Source organism: Leiobunum rupestre, chromosome 3, assembly GCF_980474605.1.
Source record: "Leiobunum rupestre chromosome 3, qqLeiRupe1.1.hap1, whole genome shotgun sequence".
In the NCBI taxonomy this organism is placed as follows: Eukaryota; Metazoa; Arthropoda; class Arachnida; order Opiliones; family Sclerosomatidae; genus Leiobunum; species Leiobunum rupestre.
The window spans coordinates 43,945,062-43,962,819 of NC_143386.1; the positions used below are offsets into that span (position 1 = coordinate 43,945,062).

The 17,758-nt window shown below is 36.2% G+C and overlaps 3 protein-coding genes and 2 non-coding genes across 7 annotated transcripts; 3 read left to right on the top strand and 2 right to left on the bottom strand.

Annotated features, from left to right (window-relative positions):
- Window position 1: 1 nt before the first annotated feature.
- On the bottom strand, window positions 2–3,667 carry LOC149951870 (carboxypeptidase B-like). The gene is made up of 9 exons (XM_090169688.1): window positions 3,378–3,667; window positions 3,239–3,314; window positions 2,842–2,978; window positions 2,572–2,776; window positions 2,295–2,510; window positions 2,135–2,231; window positions 1,869–2,074; window positions 1,711–1,795; window positions 2–213 (listed from the first exon to the last, which is right to left on the bottom strand). Exons 1-9 carry the CDS (start codon window positions 3,665–3,667, stop codon window positions 2–4), a joined length of 1,524 nt encoding a protein of 507 aa, XP_090025814.1.
- Window positions 3,668–6,159: 2,492 nt separating this feature from the next.
- LOC149951871 (GEL complex subunit OPTI) lies at window positions 6,160–7,015 on the top strand. 2 transcript variants are annotated; one of them, XM_090170142.1, is made up of 5 exons: window positions 6,160–6,246; window positions 6,327–6,450; window positions 6,508–6,611; window positions 6,675–6,804; window positions 6,868–7,015. In XM_090170142.1, exons 2-5 carry the CDS (start codon window positions 6,337–6,339, stop codon window positions 6,907–6,909), a joined length of 390 nt encoding a protein of 129 aa, XP_090026268.1. In that variant the 5' UTR covers window positions 6,160–6,246; window positions 6,327–6,336; the 3' UTR covers window positions 6,910–7,015. The 2 variants fall into 2 exon arrangements, with proteins under 2 accessions (XP_090026268.1, XP_090026267.1); XM_090170141.1 differs by having other exon boundaries at window positions 6,186–6,450.
- A 428-nt stretch (window positions 7,016–7,443) lies between these two features.
- TRNAR-UCU (transfer RNA arginine (anticodon UCU)) lies at window positions 7,444–7,518 on the bottom strand. The gene has a single exon. It is a non-coding gene; the product is annotated as a tRNA-Arg (tRNA).
- A 342-nt stretch (window positions 7,519–7,860) lies between these two features.
- On the top strand, window positions 7,861–9,206 carry mRpL52 (mitochondrial ribosomal protein L52). Of its 2 annotated transcripts, none has more exons than XM_090170143.1 (5): window positions 7,861–8,119; window positions 8,193–8,292; window positions 8,351–8,418; window positions 8,488–8,552; window positions 9,034–9,206. In XM_090170143.1, exons 1-5 carry the CDS (start codon window positions 8,089–8,091, stop codon window positions 9,181–9,183), a joined length of 414 nt encoding a protein of 137 aa, XP_090026269.1. In that variant the 5' UTR covers window positions 7,861–8,088; the 3' UTR covers window positions 9,184–9,206. The 2 variants fall into 2 exon arrangements, with proteins under 2 accessions (XP_090026269.1, XP_090026270.1); XM_090170144.1 differs by having other exon boundaries at window positions 7,865–8,110; window positions 9,034–9,203.
- Window positions 9,207–9,662: 456 nt separating this feature from the next.
- On the top strand, window positions 9,663–9,735 carry TRNAR-UCU (transfer RNA arginine (anticodon UCU)). The gene has a single exon. It is a non-coding gene; the product is annotated as a tRNA-Arg (tRNA).
- The last annotated feature ends 8,023 nt before the right edge of the window (window positions 9,736–17,758 follow it).

The window sequence follows — 17,758 nt, forward strand, 5'->3', positions numbered from 1 at the left end:
TTTAAGCTTTCTTCTTTTTATCTTTGTTAATTTCGTTCGAAATTAATTGTACTACACTCTTAATTCCATCCCAACTCTCTTCCGCAGTTGGAATAATTTGTTCTTTTGGTAATAAGAAACCTTGTTGTCCTTGATCTCTCAATTCCAGGATAAAACTGTATTTAACTCCACCAACGTCGTGAGCCCAATCGGCAGACGAACCTGTCGCAGCGTCTGTGGGAAAATTTCAAATTAATAGGATCATACTATCACTAACTTCTGAACACAGTCATATATGGATAATATTGGGGATTGTAGTCGTTAAACGCCATAAACCCTACGCTATAATCAGGATGATTATATGGAGAGGTCACCGAACTGGCCTATGTCAGTCTAAAATATAACCCGTTCGTCACATGCGTTCATAGAGCTAGAAATATCAGTGATTCGTCGCGCCATCTAACTACTGTTATTGGTACTAATATGATTTTTTACGCTTTAGTTAAGGTAGATTGAATCAGATTTGGAAATAGTGATATTTTTAACGGGAGCCCTAGGGTCTCCCGGCCCCCCTTAAGTTTATTTTTATTGTGGGCCCCTGGCATAGGGGGGTTGAAATGGGGGGGATTTTAAAAATAGGGAGGGGAAATACGATAATTTAAATTGGTTACGTTATTTAAGCAAACATTTATGGACTTTAAAACGTTAACTTCAACGCTTGATTTCGCTGTTGACTACGGTTGGCAAACAGCGTTTCTGAGACGGCTTAAAAAATATTTTCCGGAAATTTTTTTTATAGATATTTTTATTAAATTTGGGGGCCCCGGTGGCCCGCAACTCCCTTTCGAATGATTTATTTTAAGGGCCCCCTGGTTTTTTTAAGAGCCATTGGCGACAGGACTCCCGCTATTTCCAAGTCTGGATTGAATATATAATAATATAATATCGATGCTCTTTATATTGAATCTTAACATTTAAACCTTTATGTAACATATCTTTAAATATAAGAAATAATTAAGAAGACAAAATAATTATTTTTGGGTCATAATATAATTTGTTTGGTATAATTTCTTATATGTAGTTTAGATTACCAGTATAGATATTACAAAGTTAAGTTAGAAGAAACCACCTATGGACTATGAGAAGGATGATAAAATACGCGAAAAAGTAGATAAGTCCATAATTAAAAGGGATAATATAGCTAAATCCTAAACAAATTTGAAGAAAATTAAAAACTTACTAATAACTCGTACCGATAGGTCTTCGAGCAACGCGAAACTCGGATCAAATAGATCTTCGAGTAATAAACTAAATTAAAAATAAATAAAATAGCCAGAAATTCCAACGGTAGACCGGTTTCGTTCTATTTGGAACTCATCAGTACCGTGCGGGTCTACCGTTGGAATTTCTGGCTATTTTATTTATTTTTAATTTAGTTTATTACTCGAAAATCCATTTGATCCGAGTTTCGCGTTGCTCGAAGACCTATCGGTACGAGTTATTAGTAAGTTTTTAATTTTCTTCAAATTTGTTTAGGATTTAGCTATATTATCCCTTTTAATTATGGACTTATCTACTTTTTCGCGTATTTTATCATAGATATTACAAAACCGTACTGAGTTTTTCGCCGGCCTGAAACTGACGGATGAGTTAGAAAATAAATCGGGATTGCTGTGACCTCTACGTTAAAAGATCCTGCTATAATAAACTCAATTGAATTTTTATACTTACATAGGACATCAGCTACGGGTCCATATCGGTAATTCATGCCGTGCTTTCTTTGGATGGCGTCCGTCGCGAGTTTAGACGCTTTTTGCTGCAATGTTTTAAAAATTAATATAAATTAGTAGGGTGTTTACGTAGTCTCCACTTTCTCGCTTGCGATTTACCAGATCTTCGTGATGCTTGCTATGGGCACCTCTGGCGTAACCGTACGGCGTGAGCCACAGTTGCGAGTAGGAGTGAATGGTGAAATATCCTTTGATGCGATCCTTCAACCTGAGTACGACTTCCCTAATGGCTTGACTTTCACGCTCAGAGAAAGCGCGGGGTCCGTGATACACGTCCGAACATGGGTTTCCACTCGTACCGGCCCCTGTCATTACGTTAATTTTGTATTTCATTCAAACAAATGAGGAAAGTGACAAATATTAACCTCCAAAATTGGCCTGGAAGTTTCGGTTCGGATCGGTTCCCAAGCAATTACGGTTGTATTGCGAACTTGGAGCTCTGTTTTTCCTCCACAATCGATTCTAGGAAGCGACCATAGAGATACTTACAATTACAGTTTACCATCGTTTTTGCCATAGACGTACCGTGGACCAAGTGTATTCGTATCCGTCGGGATTGACCATAGGCAGAAAATAGAAGTCGAATTTATCAACTAGATCTTTCAGTTCTGGGTCCGAGTCGTACTTGGTGATCAAATTAGTGAGCATATGCAGGGCGGACGCCGAAGCTACCCATTCTCTAGCGTGGATACCAGCGTCGATCACGATGGCTGGTTTCACCCTTACCAGTCCCGTTCCAACCTGTAAACCCAATCACGCGTTAATTCGATACAAAAACTTCAAATAGTAAGCAGTAAGTTACTTTAATTCCTCTTATTCTGTTGCCATTATGTGTCTGTCCAATATCGAACATTTTCGATACTTTTGGGTACTTCTCCGCGAGCATGGCTATGTACGAAATGATTTCTTGTAGCGGATGGTAGGTATCCAGAGCGAAACCTTCAACACCTCGCGCACTCAAATCTCCTTGTTCTACGATGTTTTCCCGTCGTTCTTTATCTATCCAACTACGTAAAAGAGTGCCAATAGTGTTAAACATTGTCTTGTCTGGGTTAATTTCTGAGTTATTTACCTTTGTAGATTATCAGTCATGATATAATAGTCAATACCCTGATCGCGCAAGTTCTTTTCGACGGTTTCTGAGATGTTTGGTGATAAGTGGATGGATACTTTGTCATACGCGGATAGTGGTTCGTTCCAGAGGTCAACCTTATAGAATTTTGAGTTTCTTATTAATGCGCAACTAGAGATCAATCTTATAAAGTTTCAATTTTGGTCTATCTTTTCCAATCTGGATGGTATTATTGTATCCTCAAATCACAGATTTTTTTATGGTCTAACATTAATTGCAACTTTGTTGGGTTTCATTTAAAAATTAATCGCTATTCGCTACCTCATAACCATCCAAGGATAATAACGTTTCAGTGGGAAAAAATAGGCCAAAATTTATAATTTTTATATTTATATACTTCTGGATCGTCTTGCAGTTTTCTTAAATACTCTATCTCTTCTTTACTGCTCGGAAAAGCGCCTATGACTTTATGACTACGTACATGAATGAAATTAGTTCTAATGTTACATCTAGCGCAATATTGCTGTCTCTCTTACTTGGTAAAATCTTTGACTTTCTCCATCGGCATAGCTTCGTCCTCGACCATTTCTCCGTCGCCCTTGACCATATCATCTCCACCCTTGACCATACCACCGTCCTTGACCATATCATCTCCACCCTTGACCATACCACCGTCCTTCGGTATTCCGGCGTCCCTACTCGTAATCATATCGTCATCGATGGGTCCCATTTGATCCATATTTAGCACGCTGGCGTCGGAGGTGACTCCGAGAAGTCCCAACAGAAGGCTTCCCAGTAGCCATACCCTGAAGAGTACCCTCAACATAATAGCTTAGAAATAAATCACGGTCTCGTTGATCGGGTATATTATTAATGATACTTTGTGGGGAGCAGTTTCTAGGACCGCTGTGCTTCGACCACGACACCCTTGCGTAAATTAACGGTATCCGAGGAATGGACGGCTGTTTTTAGAGTGTTTGTTAGAAGGAGTAAAAAAAGATTTGACCTTGTTTTTCGTATTTGCCCCCTTAGATGGGTAGATCTTTCTAACCAAGGTGACTTATATCAGCATTTGAAACCAGTTTGACAGGGTGTTCCGTTAAAATCGGATAAGATGGGGAGTAATTATTAAAATGATTGAAAATTCAGTCAATGCCCTCAAGTCCTTTCAACCGTCTAGCTCCGTAAACTTTTCAAATCGCGCTCTCAAATCCTTTGTCGCGACCTTTATTAGGCGAGATTTAAAAAAAAAGATGTCCCGGATATTTGATAATTCTTTGGTACATGTTTCCAGAATTTTAAAGTAGATCTCTGACGAGATCAGTATTCCTATACGCCACCAAAAATGAACGGGGTCTATGCAGTTTTCAAAAGACGCATATAACTCCAACTAACTATGAAAAATTTAAAAACTAAACTAGTTATTTACTAATTTACATATACTTACGTTTAACATTTGCAATATATTTATCTCAGTACGTCACCCATGCTCTTTCCTATAGATAAAAAATTTGCGACCAAAATGGCGGCATTGGCCAAAGCTACGGAGTGCTACTACTCTATTTATGTGTTATTCATTTATGATGGTTGCATTTTCACTGGAGAAGGGATAATTAATTATTAATAGTTAATATTTATTAATTATTAATAGTATTATGATTCTTCATCAAGGCAGTGGTGTAGCGAGGATTTTGGTTGGGGGGAAGCACCCAATTGGAAAAAAAAAATTAACCTCCTAGTTACGCCACTGCATCAGGGCTGGATTAAGAACTTAAGTAGCCCTAGGCTCCTAACAGAATTTGGTAACTCCTTATTCAATTCAAAATTTAAACAAAAAAAAGCCGGTTTTTTTAATAAAACAAAATTTACATACACCTAATATAATTACATTTGAAACATTTTCTCATCGTTTTTCACTTTATCTAATATTCTCGCAATACCCTAAGAGCGTGTTTATTTTGCCTAATGATTACTTCACCATGATTATTTAATTATTTCGGATGTTTTGACCAAATTTAAAAGATACTTAATAAATGTATTGTGTTCTTTGGCGGTGTTAAACAAATTACAATCGAAACAGTTAGTAAAAATTCTCATTTGGCAATGCAATTTGGAATTCTCAAATTTATAGTTTTTGGTGGAATTATTTTAATACATTTTATTTGTTTAGTTAATTACAAAAAGTACACGCTTGCGAAAGCTTTGCATCGAATTAAAAGGTGATACATTATGAAAATTTTGTACAAAAATAAATATAAGTTTATTGTTTTTCATTTGACTAAAGACAGACTTGGTAAATAAAACCATGAGATGAAACTGGAACTACATCCATCATCAAACAAAATAGTTTTCAACTTCTATTTCCGGTATTTTTGGGTGTAGGGCAGGATTCTATCTTCGTAACTGGTCTTATTATCAGTCGGCTCTCTATCTCTTTGACATAATAATAGACAAGTTAAGCCCGCGCTAGAAAACGCGAAGGGGAAACGTGTAGGATTGTACACGTAGCTCTATTGTACACAGACGGACGAGACGGTTTACCCTACATGTTCCCCTAGCGTATTATCCAGTACATTTCTTCCATAGGAATCTTTACACAACTCTTTAAATCCCATTAAAAATAAAAGGATATGTAGATAGCGCATCAAATCATCACTAGAGACTGAGCAACGGATGATTCGAGGAGTCTTCTTTCCTTCCAAGTGAAAAAACTGGTCTTTAAATATCTTTGGGTCAAACATTTACCGGGTTCTCATATTTGTTATAAAAAATATAATTAGACCTGTTTATATTGCATATTTGGCTTTGCATAGGATGATTGGTAGATAATACACCATTCAGCGTTGCCAGACGTCCTATAATTATAGGAAAGATCTATAATTTTGCCACAAAATATTCGGTGTCCTATAATTTTAACAGTGTACTATATAGGGCGTTTTTTCCGATTTTCGATATTGATGACCTATAAATCCTATAATCTGAAAATCTCTTACTGTAAGCGTTAACCGTCGAAGAATTTCTCGGATCGCAGCCGACAAATGCGATGAATAAATGTGTTTTTATTATTTTTAATATTTTATTTGTTTTTATTTAAAAGGTTTTATTTTACCATACGTCAATGGGTTTATTTGAAAGTGAAATTTTATCAAACATCAGTGGTATATCCGATGCAAAATTGGAATTACCGCCAAATACAATGTTTGCTATAATTTGAACTGGAAATCTATAATTTTTAGTCCTTGGGCCTATAATTTGATTTTGGCTATCTGGCAACGCTGACACCATTCTCTAACGGATAAATATAACTCTTTGCAAACGTTTACACTCGCAACGCGGCGCTATTTGCGTATTATAATTTATAATTTCGGCTACAACGTTGCTGTGGGAACTTGGGAAGTCATAGTAGTAAACCTCTATTTTATTCGTTTTATAGCCCAATGTACTCGAATTTTACCATTAACCAGTCAAATTAACCTCTTAATTAGAAGATTGATTATGTCTACCTCTTCTCAAAAGAGAAAAAGCGATAGAAATGGTACTCACAAAAAGTTAGGCCAAGCCTCGGTCTGGAGCAGGGCAATAACTCCATGTTCTCAATGGCCTGATAAGGTAGGCCTACCAGATATTAAAATCAACCGAGTTATTTTTAATTAATTCCTTTTTTAGGACGAATTTTTGGACATAATATATTGGTCCCGTCAAGTTTTAGGTTTTATATTAGGTCTAGTGTGGGGTGTAATCCCATTAAAAGGTCTTGTAGCCATTATATTGTAAGTGAACCATTATTGCATATCATTCTAATTTCTCAGTTTTTAATGATGAATATGTTCTAGGTTTTGTATCGTCAATACTGTGGTAATTTATATATACTCCAATTCATTTCAAAAAATTGACGAAGAGGAATTCGGAGGGGCTTGGGAATTAATAAAAGAAGGGTTTATGACATCATTTGCAGGGTTTTTGGTATATTCTGAAGTTTTTTATACGTAACAATTGTTAAAACTCATAATTTTTTTCCCATTCTAGGTATCGTGGGTAATCGTCTATTCTGCCATTCATTTTGATTAGCTAAATAATATACTTTTGAAATGGACTGTTATACTTTACCAAAATTATGATCCTGTATTGTACAAAGAAGTAATATATTTTATACCAGGCTTCATTGAAAACTAAATTGTGAATCATATCATTTCACATGGTAGATGGGTCAACAAAGAAAACAAATCATTCTAGGATTTTTTTACAAGACATTATACATATTTTGTACATAAAGTTTTACAAGTTTACTAAAGCCTTATAAAATTTGGTTGAGAAAATAAAAACAAATGCGTAAATGTCTATAGCTTTGTGAACAACGCAACCAATCAATATATTGATTCAGTTAGTAAGATTTACTTACATTCCTAAGAAAACCTTTTTTTAAGAACGCTTAACATTTTATTTGATGGGAAAATACTTTTTTCTACATTTTATTTGATGGGAAAATACTTTTTTCTACATTTTATTTGATGGGAAAATACTTTTTTCTACATTTTATTTGATGGGAAAATACTTTTTTCTTTCTGGGCCTTGGCTGTAAGATAAAAACAGTGTGAACACTGTCATCTCTGCCGGGATTCGAACCCGGGACCTTTGGATTAGAAGTCCAACGCGCTAAATCCACTGCGCCACAGAGACACGAGGGGGGGAGGAACAAAGGGTACAGCAGGTCGAACCCCTTTGACCAATAATTTAAATTCCCATTCCTGTAGGTCCTGTGCGTATACAATATAGTGCCATCTGCATTTACAAATCAAACTATAGTTTTTTTATTTCCCCCCTTGACTCCGTATTATCAAGGATTCTATATTTTAAATATAGAATCCTTGGTATTATGTCTTATTTAGCAGTTGCTAAAGTGGTTTGTTTTTAAAGGTTTTGAAAATGAATAGAGAAGATAAAAAATACAACCGGTTTTTTCATTTTCCACAGCTCCACGTAACTAATCTTCCAAAAAAAATTAACTACTATTTTCCCATTTTCCCAATCACACTCCCATCGATTTAAAAATGGCGTATGGCGGCTCCATGTGAAAAGTGCGACATCTCTGTTTCGACAAACGAAGTATTTTATAACTATTTAACCTCTAAATCGTCGGAACTTATGAAATTTAAATGATATTTTGACGTATTTTTCACTGTTTTTCATTGTTATAACGCAATACAATACACATTAATTTTACTTTTTAAGAATTGTATTGTTATAGAAATGAACCTCCCTAGTTATTTCCGTACGTACGGTATTTATAATAACCAAGGCTTATATTTATTTTCAATATTTTTATTTACATTTTCTTTTAATCATATTTATAGGGTGTACCTTAAAGTTATCATCAAATACGTTTAATTCCATATGCGCCAGTCTTTTTTCGACATCATCTACATGTTCATATAACAATTTTTGGAGAGAAAAGTATGCAAGAATTGTCTATGAAAATTGAACAAAAAATTTATTAAATGTTAAATTTTAGACGTAACATGACGAGATGTGGCAATGAGTATGGACCCCTGACTGATTTACCCGATTGGTCCTACTTAGGTATATTTAAAATATTTTAAAATAGAAATTTAATGATTAATGTAATTTTTGTGTAACAATTAAATTTAGATGGAAGACCTGCTCCTTTGGGTGTTCGACAAAATTCTAGACGATTGAAACAAATTGAATTAACTGTAAGGGAAATAACATTTGAAAAAATTTCAATTAAATAAAATTATGATAAAAGTATCCATTTAGTGTATTAAAATGAACCATGAACCTTTGCAATCATAAGCAGTTTTGAATGTATAGCAAACCACGAATGTGTCCACTAAAATTTAAAACTTTTATTACCAAACTTGAGGTTTAAAATGTAAACATTACACTCCGTAGATCTTTATAGTTAATAATAAATAAAATCATATTTTATCTCTGTAATAAAAATCACTATCTGAAGTACTTTTCCCTATATTATTTTATTATTAAAAATCAACAGAAGCATCCGAAGGTACATGTTTCAAGCAAATGATATTACAGTGTTGTTAGATGAAACGTTTTTTTTTTAGAACAAACTTATAGTGTTGGCCAGAGGCCTTAGACACCAAAATTAGATGAATAATTATCTTGTAAAAGCTACGCTCCATACTACTGATAATAATAAAATTTTATTTGCAGAAGAGAGTGGTGAAACTTCTTCATGAAGTAGATTTTGCCACTGAAAACTATCCGAAAATAGAAGAACAACAGCGTAATGAAAGAAATTTGTTATTAGAAAATAAACTTAAACCTAAGGGCTATAATTTATTGCGATCTAAACAGAAATAAATATGTACTGTTGCCTTGTTTATTAAAAATACTAAATAAATAGTTTTCCCCTTCAGTATTTTTACATTATTGGTTAACAAATTGGCATATTATATTACTTGACTTATGAGTTTTTGTCATCCTAGAAAAATCATAACAGCGTTATAGAAAAACAAATCTCATGAGTTTGGTTAACAAAATATAGGTGAGAGCTAAATCATAGGAAGTCGAAATACTTGACTTGTGGAAGAAATTCTAAATAAATGTTTGCCTACTTTTAAATAAGTCTGATTCTATACTTAAATTTAATACTTTTTAGTTTTTTTTATTAATATGTTAACATTATTAAGACATTGCTATTATTAAACATTTGAAACTCGTTTGCCTCCAAAAAGAAGTTTTTAAACTTGCTTGATTTTTACCGTGAAGGAGGAAATTTTATGGGATCCTCCCAATGTGGCTGCAGTATAGAGCTCTAGCCGTTAGCCTCCCCCCTCCGGGTCTCTGTAGTGTAGTGGATAGCACATTGGACTTCTAATCCAAAGGTCCCGGGTTCGAATCCCGGCAGAGATGGTTATTTTTGGTAAAATTTAATTTATTTTCTTTTCAATACCCGATTTACGGTTCATCGCGGACAATATAACTTTTCGCGTGAAACAAAACCACGCAATAATGCAAGTTTACAAGGCCAGATCATATTTATCGACATCTTTGGGTCAAAATGGTGGTTTATTTATAATATAATATTGTACAAACTACACTTATAGAAAAAAATTTATAACAATTTACATAAAAAAAACAGTAGGTAAAATTTTTACATAGGTAAATTTGGATAAAACCAGACAAGCGCGATTTTAAAAACCTGATTTGCGTTCCAAGAAAAAATATACCACGTTTCATCTGAATTTTCCAAAATTATATTCTTTCGGTACCTGCAAACCATAAATTATTATGTATTTTAATAAATTGTTTAATATTATAGTATAATAACATAAATAAAATAATTGTGTTACTCACGATAATCCATGCCAATAGCAATACATTCGCTAAAAGCGCGAATGTTTACAAAACGCGTCAAATTGTAATGCAATACACAACAAACGTTAAAAATAGTCTGATAAACCCAAATATTTTCAGAAAAAAACCCATAGGGTTTAGCTTTTAATGCGATATGTCGTAATAATGGCCCATAAACTTAAAAGGTCCCGTTTTCCCGGGGTCTGCTCAGCTGTGATGCGGTGTAGCCCAACTTTCGGTAGGTAAGGTCCATCTTCGTCTACCAAGAAAACCTGAGGGATGATCTATCGACGCCACCCTCGGACTAGGCTAATGAAACCATCCCGTCTCCATAGCGACGATCATATGGCATCACCCAAGCTGCTCATCCTTTTGTTATTATGAATTCCCCATAGGTATAAGTCCTACACGGGAGAGGGGGTTGTTCAAACGATATACACTTTATTGATAAACTCGACGAACGGAGGGGATAGGAGGGGGTTGGAGGGCAACGCTTGGTCGGGAGCAGCTTGGCTTCGCGGACAGGATGTTCCTGTAGACCGACGAGACTATGTAGGTCGAATTACGGGGGATGTAGGTCAAAAGAGAGCGTCCCAGGGTCGTCCATAGTAGGGTACTGTGCTTCCAATGTCCAAAATATAGGCTCCGCGAATTCCCAAGGTGAAAATCGACGTTTTAACCGGATACAAGACATTCTTCGAACGAGATGGCCTTACGTCGCGTTTAACCGAGTTTATGGGAGCAATAATTAGAGTGAAAAGAAACCGCGTCTATTTAAAAGAAAATGGTCTGTAAAAAATGACATTGTATCCTACTTTATTCTTTTAAAACCGTCAATGTTTCCTTGACTCTTAAACGAGAAAAACCCCCCTGACTTTAATAATAAACTCGTTCGGTCGCATTGTACGAAACGAACTTGAGGAGTTACTCAAGTTTATATAAATTAGATTTATAGATTTGTAGAGCGTAAAGCGTTGACACATATTACAGAAATACACCTCGGCGAACCGTTAGTTGCACCCCTGACCGAATTTCAGTGTCTATTACCCCTTATTTTGTTTACCTGAATACCTAGTAGTCTAAATTTCGCGGCCCAAACGCCGCTATCCTTATAACACTTTTAAAAGAAGTTGAACTGTTGACTTTGTTCCACCGTTTTTGAGAAGGCATTTTTTTCTTAATTTTAAGTCCGCGACTTGTGGGTTTATTGGTTTCTAGGACCCGGGCCACTGACCTATAGTCACCGCGTTACGTTTTTTGACAATGGCATCGAACTAGATTCACGCCTTTATTTTTAATTTAGTCAAAAGTGGGTATATAGAGAATGCGGCGGCGTTCGGTATCAAGTGTTATAGTAGGCCAATATGTTAGCGGGGCTGGAACTGGGAGTTTATTTCGGTGAATGTGGCACGCTCCGTCGCCAAATAAAATTTGAATTGTGTTTCGGGATTATTGTGTTAGATATTTTACCTTGTAAACTAGTTTACACGCGCTGCTATCAAAATTAAACCATGTCTAATATCTGAACTAAATACACACTTTGCATATGGGTTTGTAGACTGATGTGTTGATTTCCATGGCCTAATCCGATACCCTTATTTACGGGTTTAAGGGGTTTCAAATTAATTAGGAATTTGCGTGTTAAGATTTCATTTACGAATATAAAAGGAAAAATATTTCAACGATAGTTCAACTTGGCGTTAAATGTATATTTTATGTTTAATTATGAACCTTAATTAAACCAATATTTGTTTAAATTATAAAAAATAAACCTCAATTAATGTTATTAAAATATTATATTATATTATATCATTAGTTTATTTCCTAAATTAGTTACGAAATGTAAAAAGGAAATATTTCACTAAAAGTCGTTTGCTATGTCAGTTCAAACGTCTAGACTCCAAAATCAAAACTTAATTTGTCTTCAAAGATCACTAATGTAAATTTTCGAGGATGCTAAAACCATAGACTAAGAAATGTTAACATTTCTTAGTCTATGCTAAAACTCATCAAATGTAAACTTTATTAAAATATATGCATAATATATACACACTTTATGAAAATTTTACGAATAAAGTTAATAAGGGTAAATTTCATCGTCGCTAAACAGTTCTCAAAATAAAATAAAAGGCAAAAAATAAAATGTTGAAAACAGGTAGCGCCTTTTTATCGGCTTCCACACGCAACACGTCTCCCCCTGGCAATGCAACTACCCCTCATATCGAGCGTATAAAGAGGGGAAGCCGTCGACTTTTTTAACGCTCTCCTTTCACCTAGAGCTAGAACATCCACCTACGCCTCCCTCACGCCATCCCCGCGATGTCGTAACCGTCTCACTTTCCGAAAACGGGGGATCGTTCTACTCCCATCCTGAAGAAGAGTCGAAAAAGTGTCCCGTAACCTCGGCACATTTCGGTCTCAACCCCTCCGGGCGGACTGTTGGGGCGGCGTGGGAGTCGCTCTCGAGCCGGGGGAGGACCTTCGAAGGTCGGCTGCCACGGTACGCTCCCTATTTCTACGGTCTCAAGGACTCTTCCGGCGGGGAAGAGACCGCGATTAGCGGCGTCCAAGGTCGAAAGTTCGCCGGGTCGCCGACGACGAGGTCGTGAGACGGGGAGAAAGCGGGTCCCGGCCTTCGCGGGGTTCCTGACCTCCCTCGTCCACGGCGACCCCACTCCACTCCCGACGATTATTTGCCACTCTATCCCCGCTATTTTGCTTTCTCTTTCTTTCGCGGGTCGATACGCATTTTTTTAGGGCCCGATGTAAGGAGAGTTCCTTTCCTTGACAAGAAAAAACATTCTATTATGTATCACACCCCTCGACCCGGGTCCCTTTCAACAATAAAGGTCTTTCCCCACTTTTTCAAGTTAACTGATGAAACACTTAATCCTTATAAAGATTCACTATTGTACGTGTAACAGTACCGTGATTTCCCTTTTCGATACGAATGGTCTTGCAAATTTCGAAAATTTAAAATGAATTTATCAAGTATTAGGTAAAGTTTATTCACATTATATTATTAAGGAGGTAAAGTTTATTCACATTATATTATCAAGGAGGTAAAGTATATTAACTTTACATTATCAAGGAGGTAAAGTTTATTCACATTATATTATCATGAAGGTAAAAGTTATACACATTATATTATCAAGGAGGTAGAGTTTATTCACATTATATTATCAATGAGGTAAAGTTTATTCACATTATATTATTAAGGAGGTAAAGTTTATTCACATTATATTATCAATGAGGTAAAGTTTATTCACATTATATTATCAAGGAGGTAAAAGTTATACACATTATTTTATCAAGGAGGTAAAGTTTATTCACATTATATTATCAAGGAGGTAAAGTTTATTCACATTATATTATCAAGGAGGTAAAGTTTATTCACATTATATTATCAAGGAGGTAAAAGTTATACACATTATTTTATCAAGGAGGTAAAGTTTATTCACATTATATTATCAAGGAGGTAAAGGTTATACACATTATATTACTAAGGAGGTAATGTTTATTCACATTATATTATCAAGGAGGTAAAAGTTATACACATTATATTACTAAGGAGGTAACGTTTATTCACAATATATTATCAAGAAGGTAATATCTAAAATCTAGTTAATTACTCTGCAAAGAAAACGTTTTAACAGACGAAACGTAGAACAATTTTCGAAATTTATATTAGCAGATCTGACTCATCTGAGAGCTTTTTTAAAATTAATGTCGCAGTGCCATCTGTGTATTAATGGCTGAACTAGTCCAAAGCCATCGCGTGAAAGTGGAAGCACACTATTCGAGGTTTCAGGGGCGTAGGAACGTTCTAGAAGTTGGAGGGGGCAAAGAGAAACCAAAATTGGTCTGGAGAATGGTTTTGAATTTTTAATGGAGTGTAGCTTTTCCGAATGCACGTGTACATTTTACTACTATGTAAATTGGCGGGAAAAGACTGAAATTTAAACACAGTTGAGGTTCTATAAGTTTTTTATGTTTTTAAAATGAGAATTTGAGCCTTTTGAAGATTTCAACTGACCAAAAAGTTGGAGGGGGCAATAACATTAGTTGCCCCTCCCAGCAAATTTCTATGGAGGGGCATTGCCCCCCTTGCCTCACCCTGGCTCCTACGCCCCTGCGAGGTTTATTGAACATGACAGTTCTATAGAAGGCGCTGACTGAGTAAAGACTAGCTACCACTATCAAAGTTCCTACGAGATGAATACCGAGAAAATAGTGCGGCCAAAACCCACTTTAATTCGAAGCGCTACCTCTCTCCGATTCGTTTCAAGGTTCATTCAATTTGGCAGTTGTATCAAAGGCAGGGCTGGGGTAAAATCTCTTTAGCCTCACTACACTTGTAAGGTAACCTTTAAACTAGATATACTGGCGTCCGTGGCGCGGCTGAGCGGCCCTTTTCACGTTTTTCAAGGTAGCGCGAGGCGTCTGTATGAAGGTAGAGGTGAATTACAGGGGCCCCTTCGCCGCTCTCAACGTACGGAAGGTGTATTTCAACCCTTTCGCTCCTCAATTGTGGCTCGAAGGTCTTTGGCCAGGTAGAGTAGGAAGATCGAGTCTATCGCAAGGCTACCTCTAGGGTAAATCGTCGTATCCGGCTAAGGTGAAGGGGAGAGATTTGAACTCAAGGATCCCGATGTTTTCCTCCCCTACGCCGTCTCTACCCCCTCCGCCACCGCCAAGAGCGAGACTACGGCCAGGTGAAAGGCGGTTGGGGGTTACCCCTGGTTACGGAGCTCCCCATTCGCTTTGAGGACGGCTGTGTTCGGGATGCTATACCATTTCACCCCCGTTTTTGGTGGGGAAAATGGAATAGTCCAGTCGCCATAATTCACACTTCTTTTCGTTTTTAAGCATATATTAAAGTTTTTGCTATTTATTAATTGATTATACTCCTCGTTTTATAATTCGGAGTTATTTTTATATTATTGTGCATGTTTGAAATGTATTTGCTAACGGAGAAGTTTAAACATTTAGTTAATAAATCATCCTCCAAGGAAATCGCCCAGAAGTAATATTTCCGAGAGCCAGTACCTGCAAGCGAGGGGCTAACCACTCTTAGAAAGTCTGTACACCGGATTACGCTAAGATTACCACTGCCAAAGGCAGGGACTTCAAAGATTACGCGTAATCCCATTAGTACAGTCAAAGGTACGGCTCTGTACACCAATTACGCGGAGTGATCAGCCCCTCGCCTGCAAGTCACTGTTTATATAGTGCTTGTTAAAATAATGGAAATTTTTAAATTTTACGGCAGCAACAAGCGTTCCCTTTTAACCAGGTAGCCTTTTTTTGACATATTAAGCCTTGGCAAAAACACGACGTTCTGTTTACAGTTGAAACGTTTCCATTATTTCAACAAGCACTATATAAACTATAACTTGCGGGTCCTGGCTCTCGGAAATATTACTTCTTGGCGATTTCTTTTTAGTAAGATTTATTTAAGCGCCTACTGTAGTGAGTTTATAAAATTTATTAATCAATGGTACACCACTGTTTTTTATTGTTTTCTAATTTGATTAAGCTCATGTTGTGCATTCGTGTCTTACGAGAGAGAATGAGAGTTTGTACAAATTTTGGGGACAATTAGCCAGAACAATTTGCACAATCAACGTTTAGTTTAGTGGTTAAATATGCCCAAGGTGAAATATATAAATATCATCAATTGTTTTATTAAATATGCAAATATAACGAAGTCGTTTTTATTCCTCATAATTATGTTACTTATGTCTATAGTAATAATAACTCTCATGAGACCCGGAATTAATAAATTAATTATAAAAATAATAATTCGTAGTTTAACGCTTTGTGTTTATAACATCAAATCGTCTGCTTAGCAAAGGAAAATCTTGTAATTTATGAACTTATCACGTTGGCCGCTACGTGGCTCTTTGTAAAATAAAGAGGCGGATTAAACGCCCGTAAAGCAATCGAGAATGGACTAGCGCATGTCTCTAGGGAAAGAGGCTAAAAATGCTTGTTCCTTGTAGTGGCTTTCGCGTGTTCCTCTTGCGGAGAGCGAATCGCGGATCCTTGGTTTATTTTCCCCCTTCGTCGAACGCGTCGCTTCCTGCTCAGTTCCTCGCGTTGCTCCAGATTCGAGCTCGGAGCGGAGATAGCGAAAGTCTACGCGCGGACGTCTGCCCTTCGCCGAGTCAATTTGACCTATTTCTGGGCCGCCATTGTACTTGAAGGCGTCTTTTCCCGCTTTCACCCATTCGCCAGTTTTCCCTTCTTATGATCTTGAATTCGAGTCCACTCGCGCGGAGCTTCCCCCGCTCTCTCCTTCGAACGGGGAAAAATCCAGATAAAAAGTCGAAACGAAAGTTCTTCCCCCAGATAAAAACCGTTACTTTTCTATTCAAGGACAACGATTTCTCCCTCTACGATTTTCCTTCGTTATTACCCGACATCTCGCGGCCGATTTCGTAAATACTATCGGAAGTTTAATTTGGTAGTTTATTTTTGAAATTTCATATTTGCTACCGAAAATTTAAGTTGCAATTTATTTATATAATTAAAGTTTCCTAGAAAAGAAACTAGAAATGTATTAATTTCGGGATTTAAATTATTTTGGGAGGAGTTTAAATAACTTTATTATACCATTGCATTAAGTTAAAATGAAATTAATATTACTTTAATTCCACGATTAAATTTATTCTTGATTGAGTTTTAACAATTTTATTCTACCATTGATTTTAGTTGAAATTTATCTAATTAAGGTTTCTTCGAAAGTTAATTAAAATTTAATAATCCCATAATTAAAATTTTTTGGGAGTATTTCAACAGTTGATTAATATATTTATTTGTTTTAATGTAAATTAAAATTAATTAAAATTGATATAAAATTAAAATTAATGTAAAAATGGACTAACGCCTAACGTCATACTTGTGAGTAATACACCCGTGTTCATGGAGAAGCTAACATTTAGGCGTACGTTTCCCTAATTCAATTCAGCACCTACCATTAAATTCACATTGTTTTAAGTTTTATATGCCAGTCAGTCGGAAGTCTAGATAAAATATGTTATCCCTCCCCCCAATGACATTACTTAATAAATAATAAAAACGTCAAAAATCCATAATTCCTTCGAAGGGCCCCCTAGCCTTGATGATAAAACGCGGAACCAAAAACAATGAGCAAACAAAGATATGTCCTAGGTCACGGTTTTATTTTTGGAAAATGGAGTGTGAAAATAACAGAGAAGGCCTTAGAACGTCGGATTTGACCTAATTTTTCTCTAACCGGGGACCGTTTGTTCTTGAACGCTTCCAAATGCCCGGTTAAACCCTTAACTCTTTCGATTTAACCGTTAACTCTTTTGCTTTACCCGTTAACTCTTTCACTTTACCCGTTAACTCTTTCGTCGCGTAGAGTAAAATGATTAGTCAACATTATACGTTAACCCTTTGCTCTACAAAATCTGTCTCTGTGTCAAGGATATGAATACAGAAGTAAAGCGCTAAAAGGGGGGAGTTCGTCGAATGGATTCCTCCGATTCTAACAACCTTCGCCCGTATTCCGCAATCTTTACAACAAAGTCATCCCCCCTCGCGACTTCAA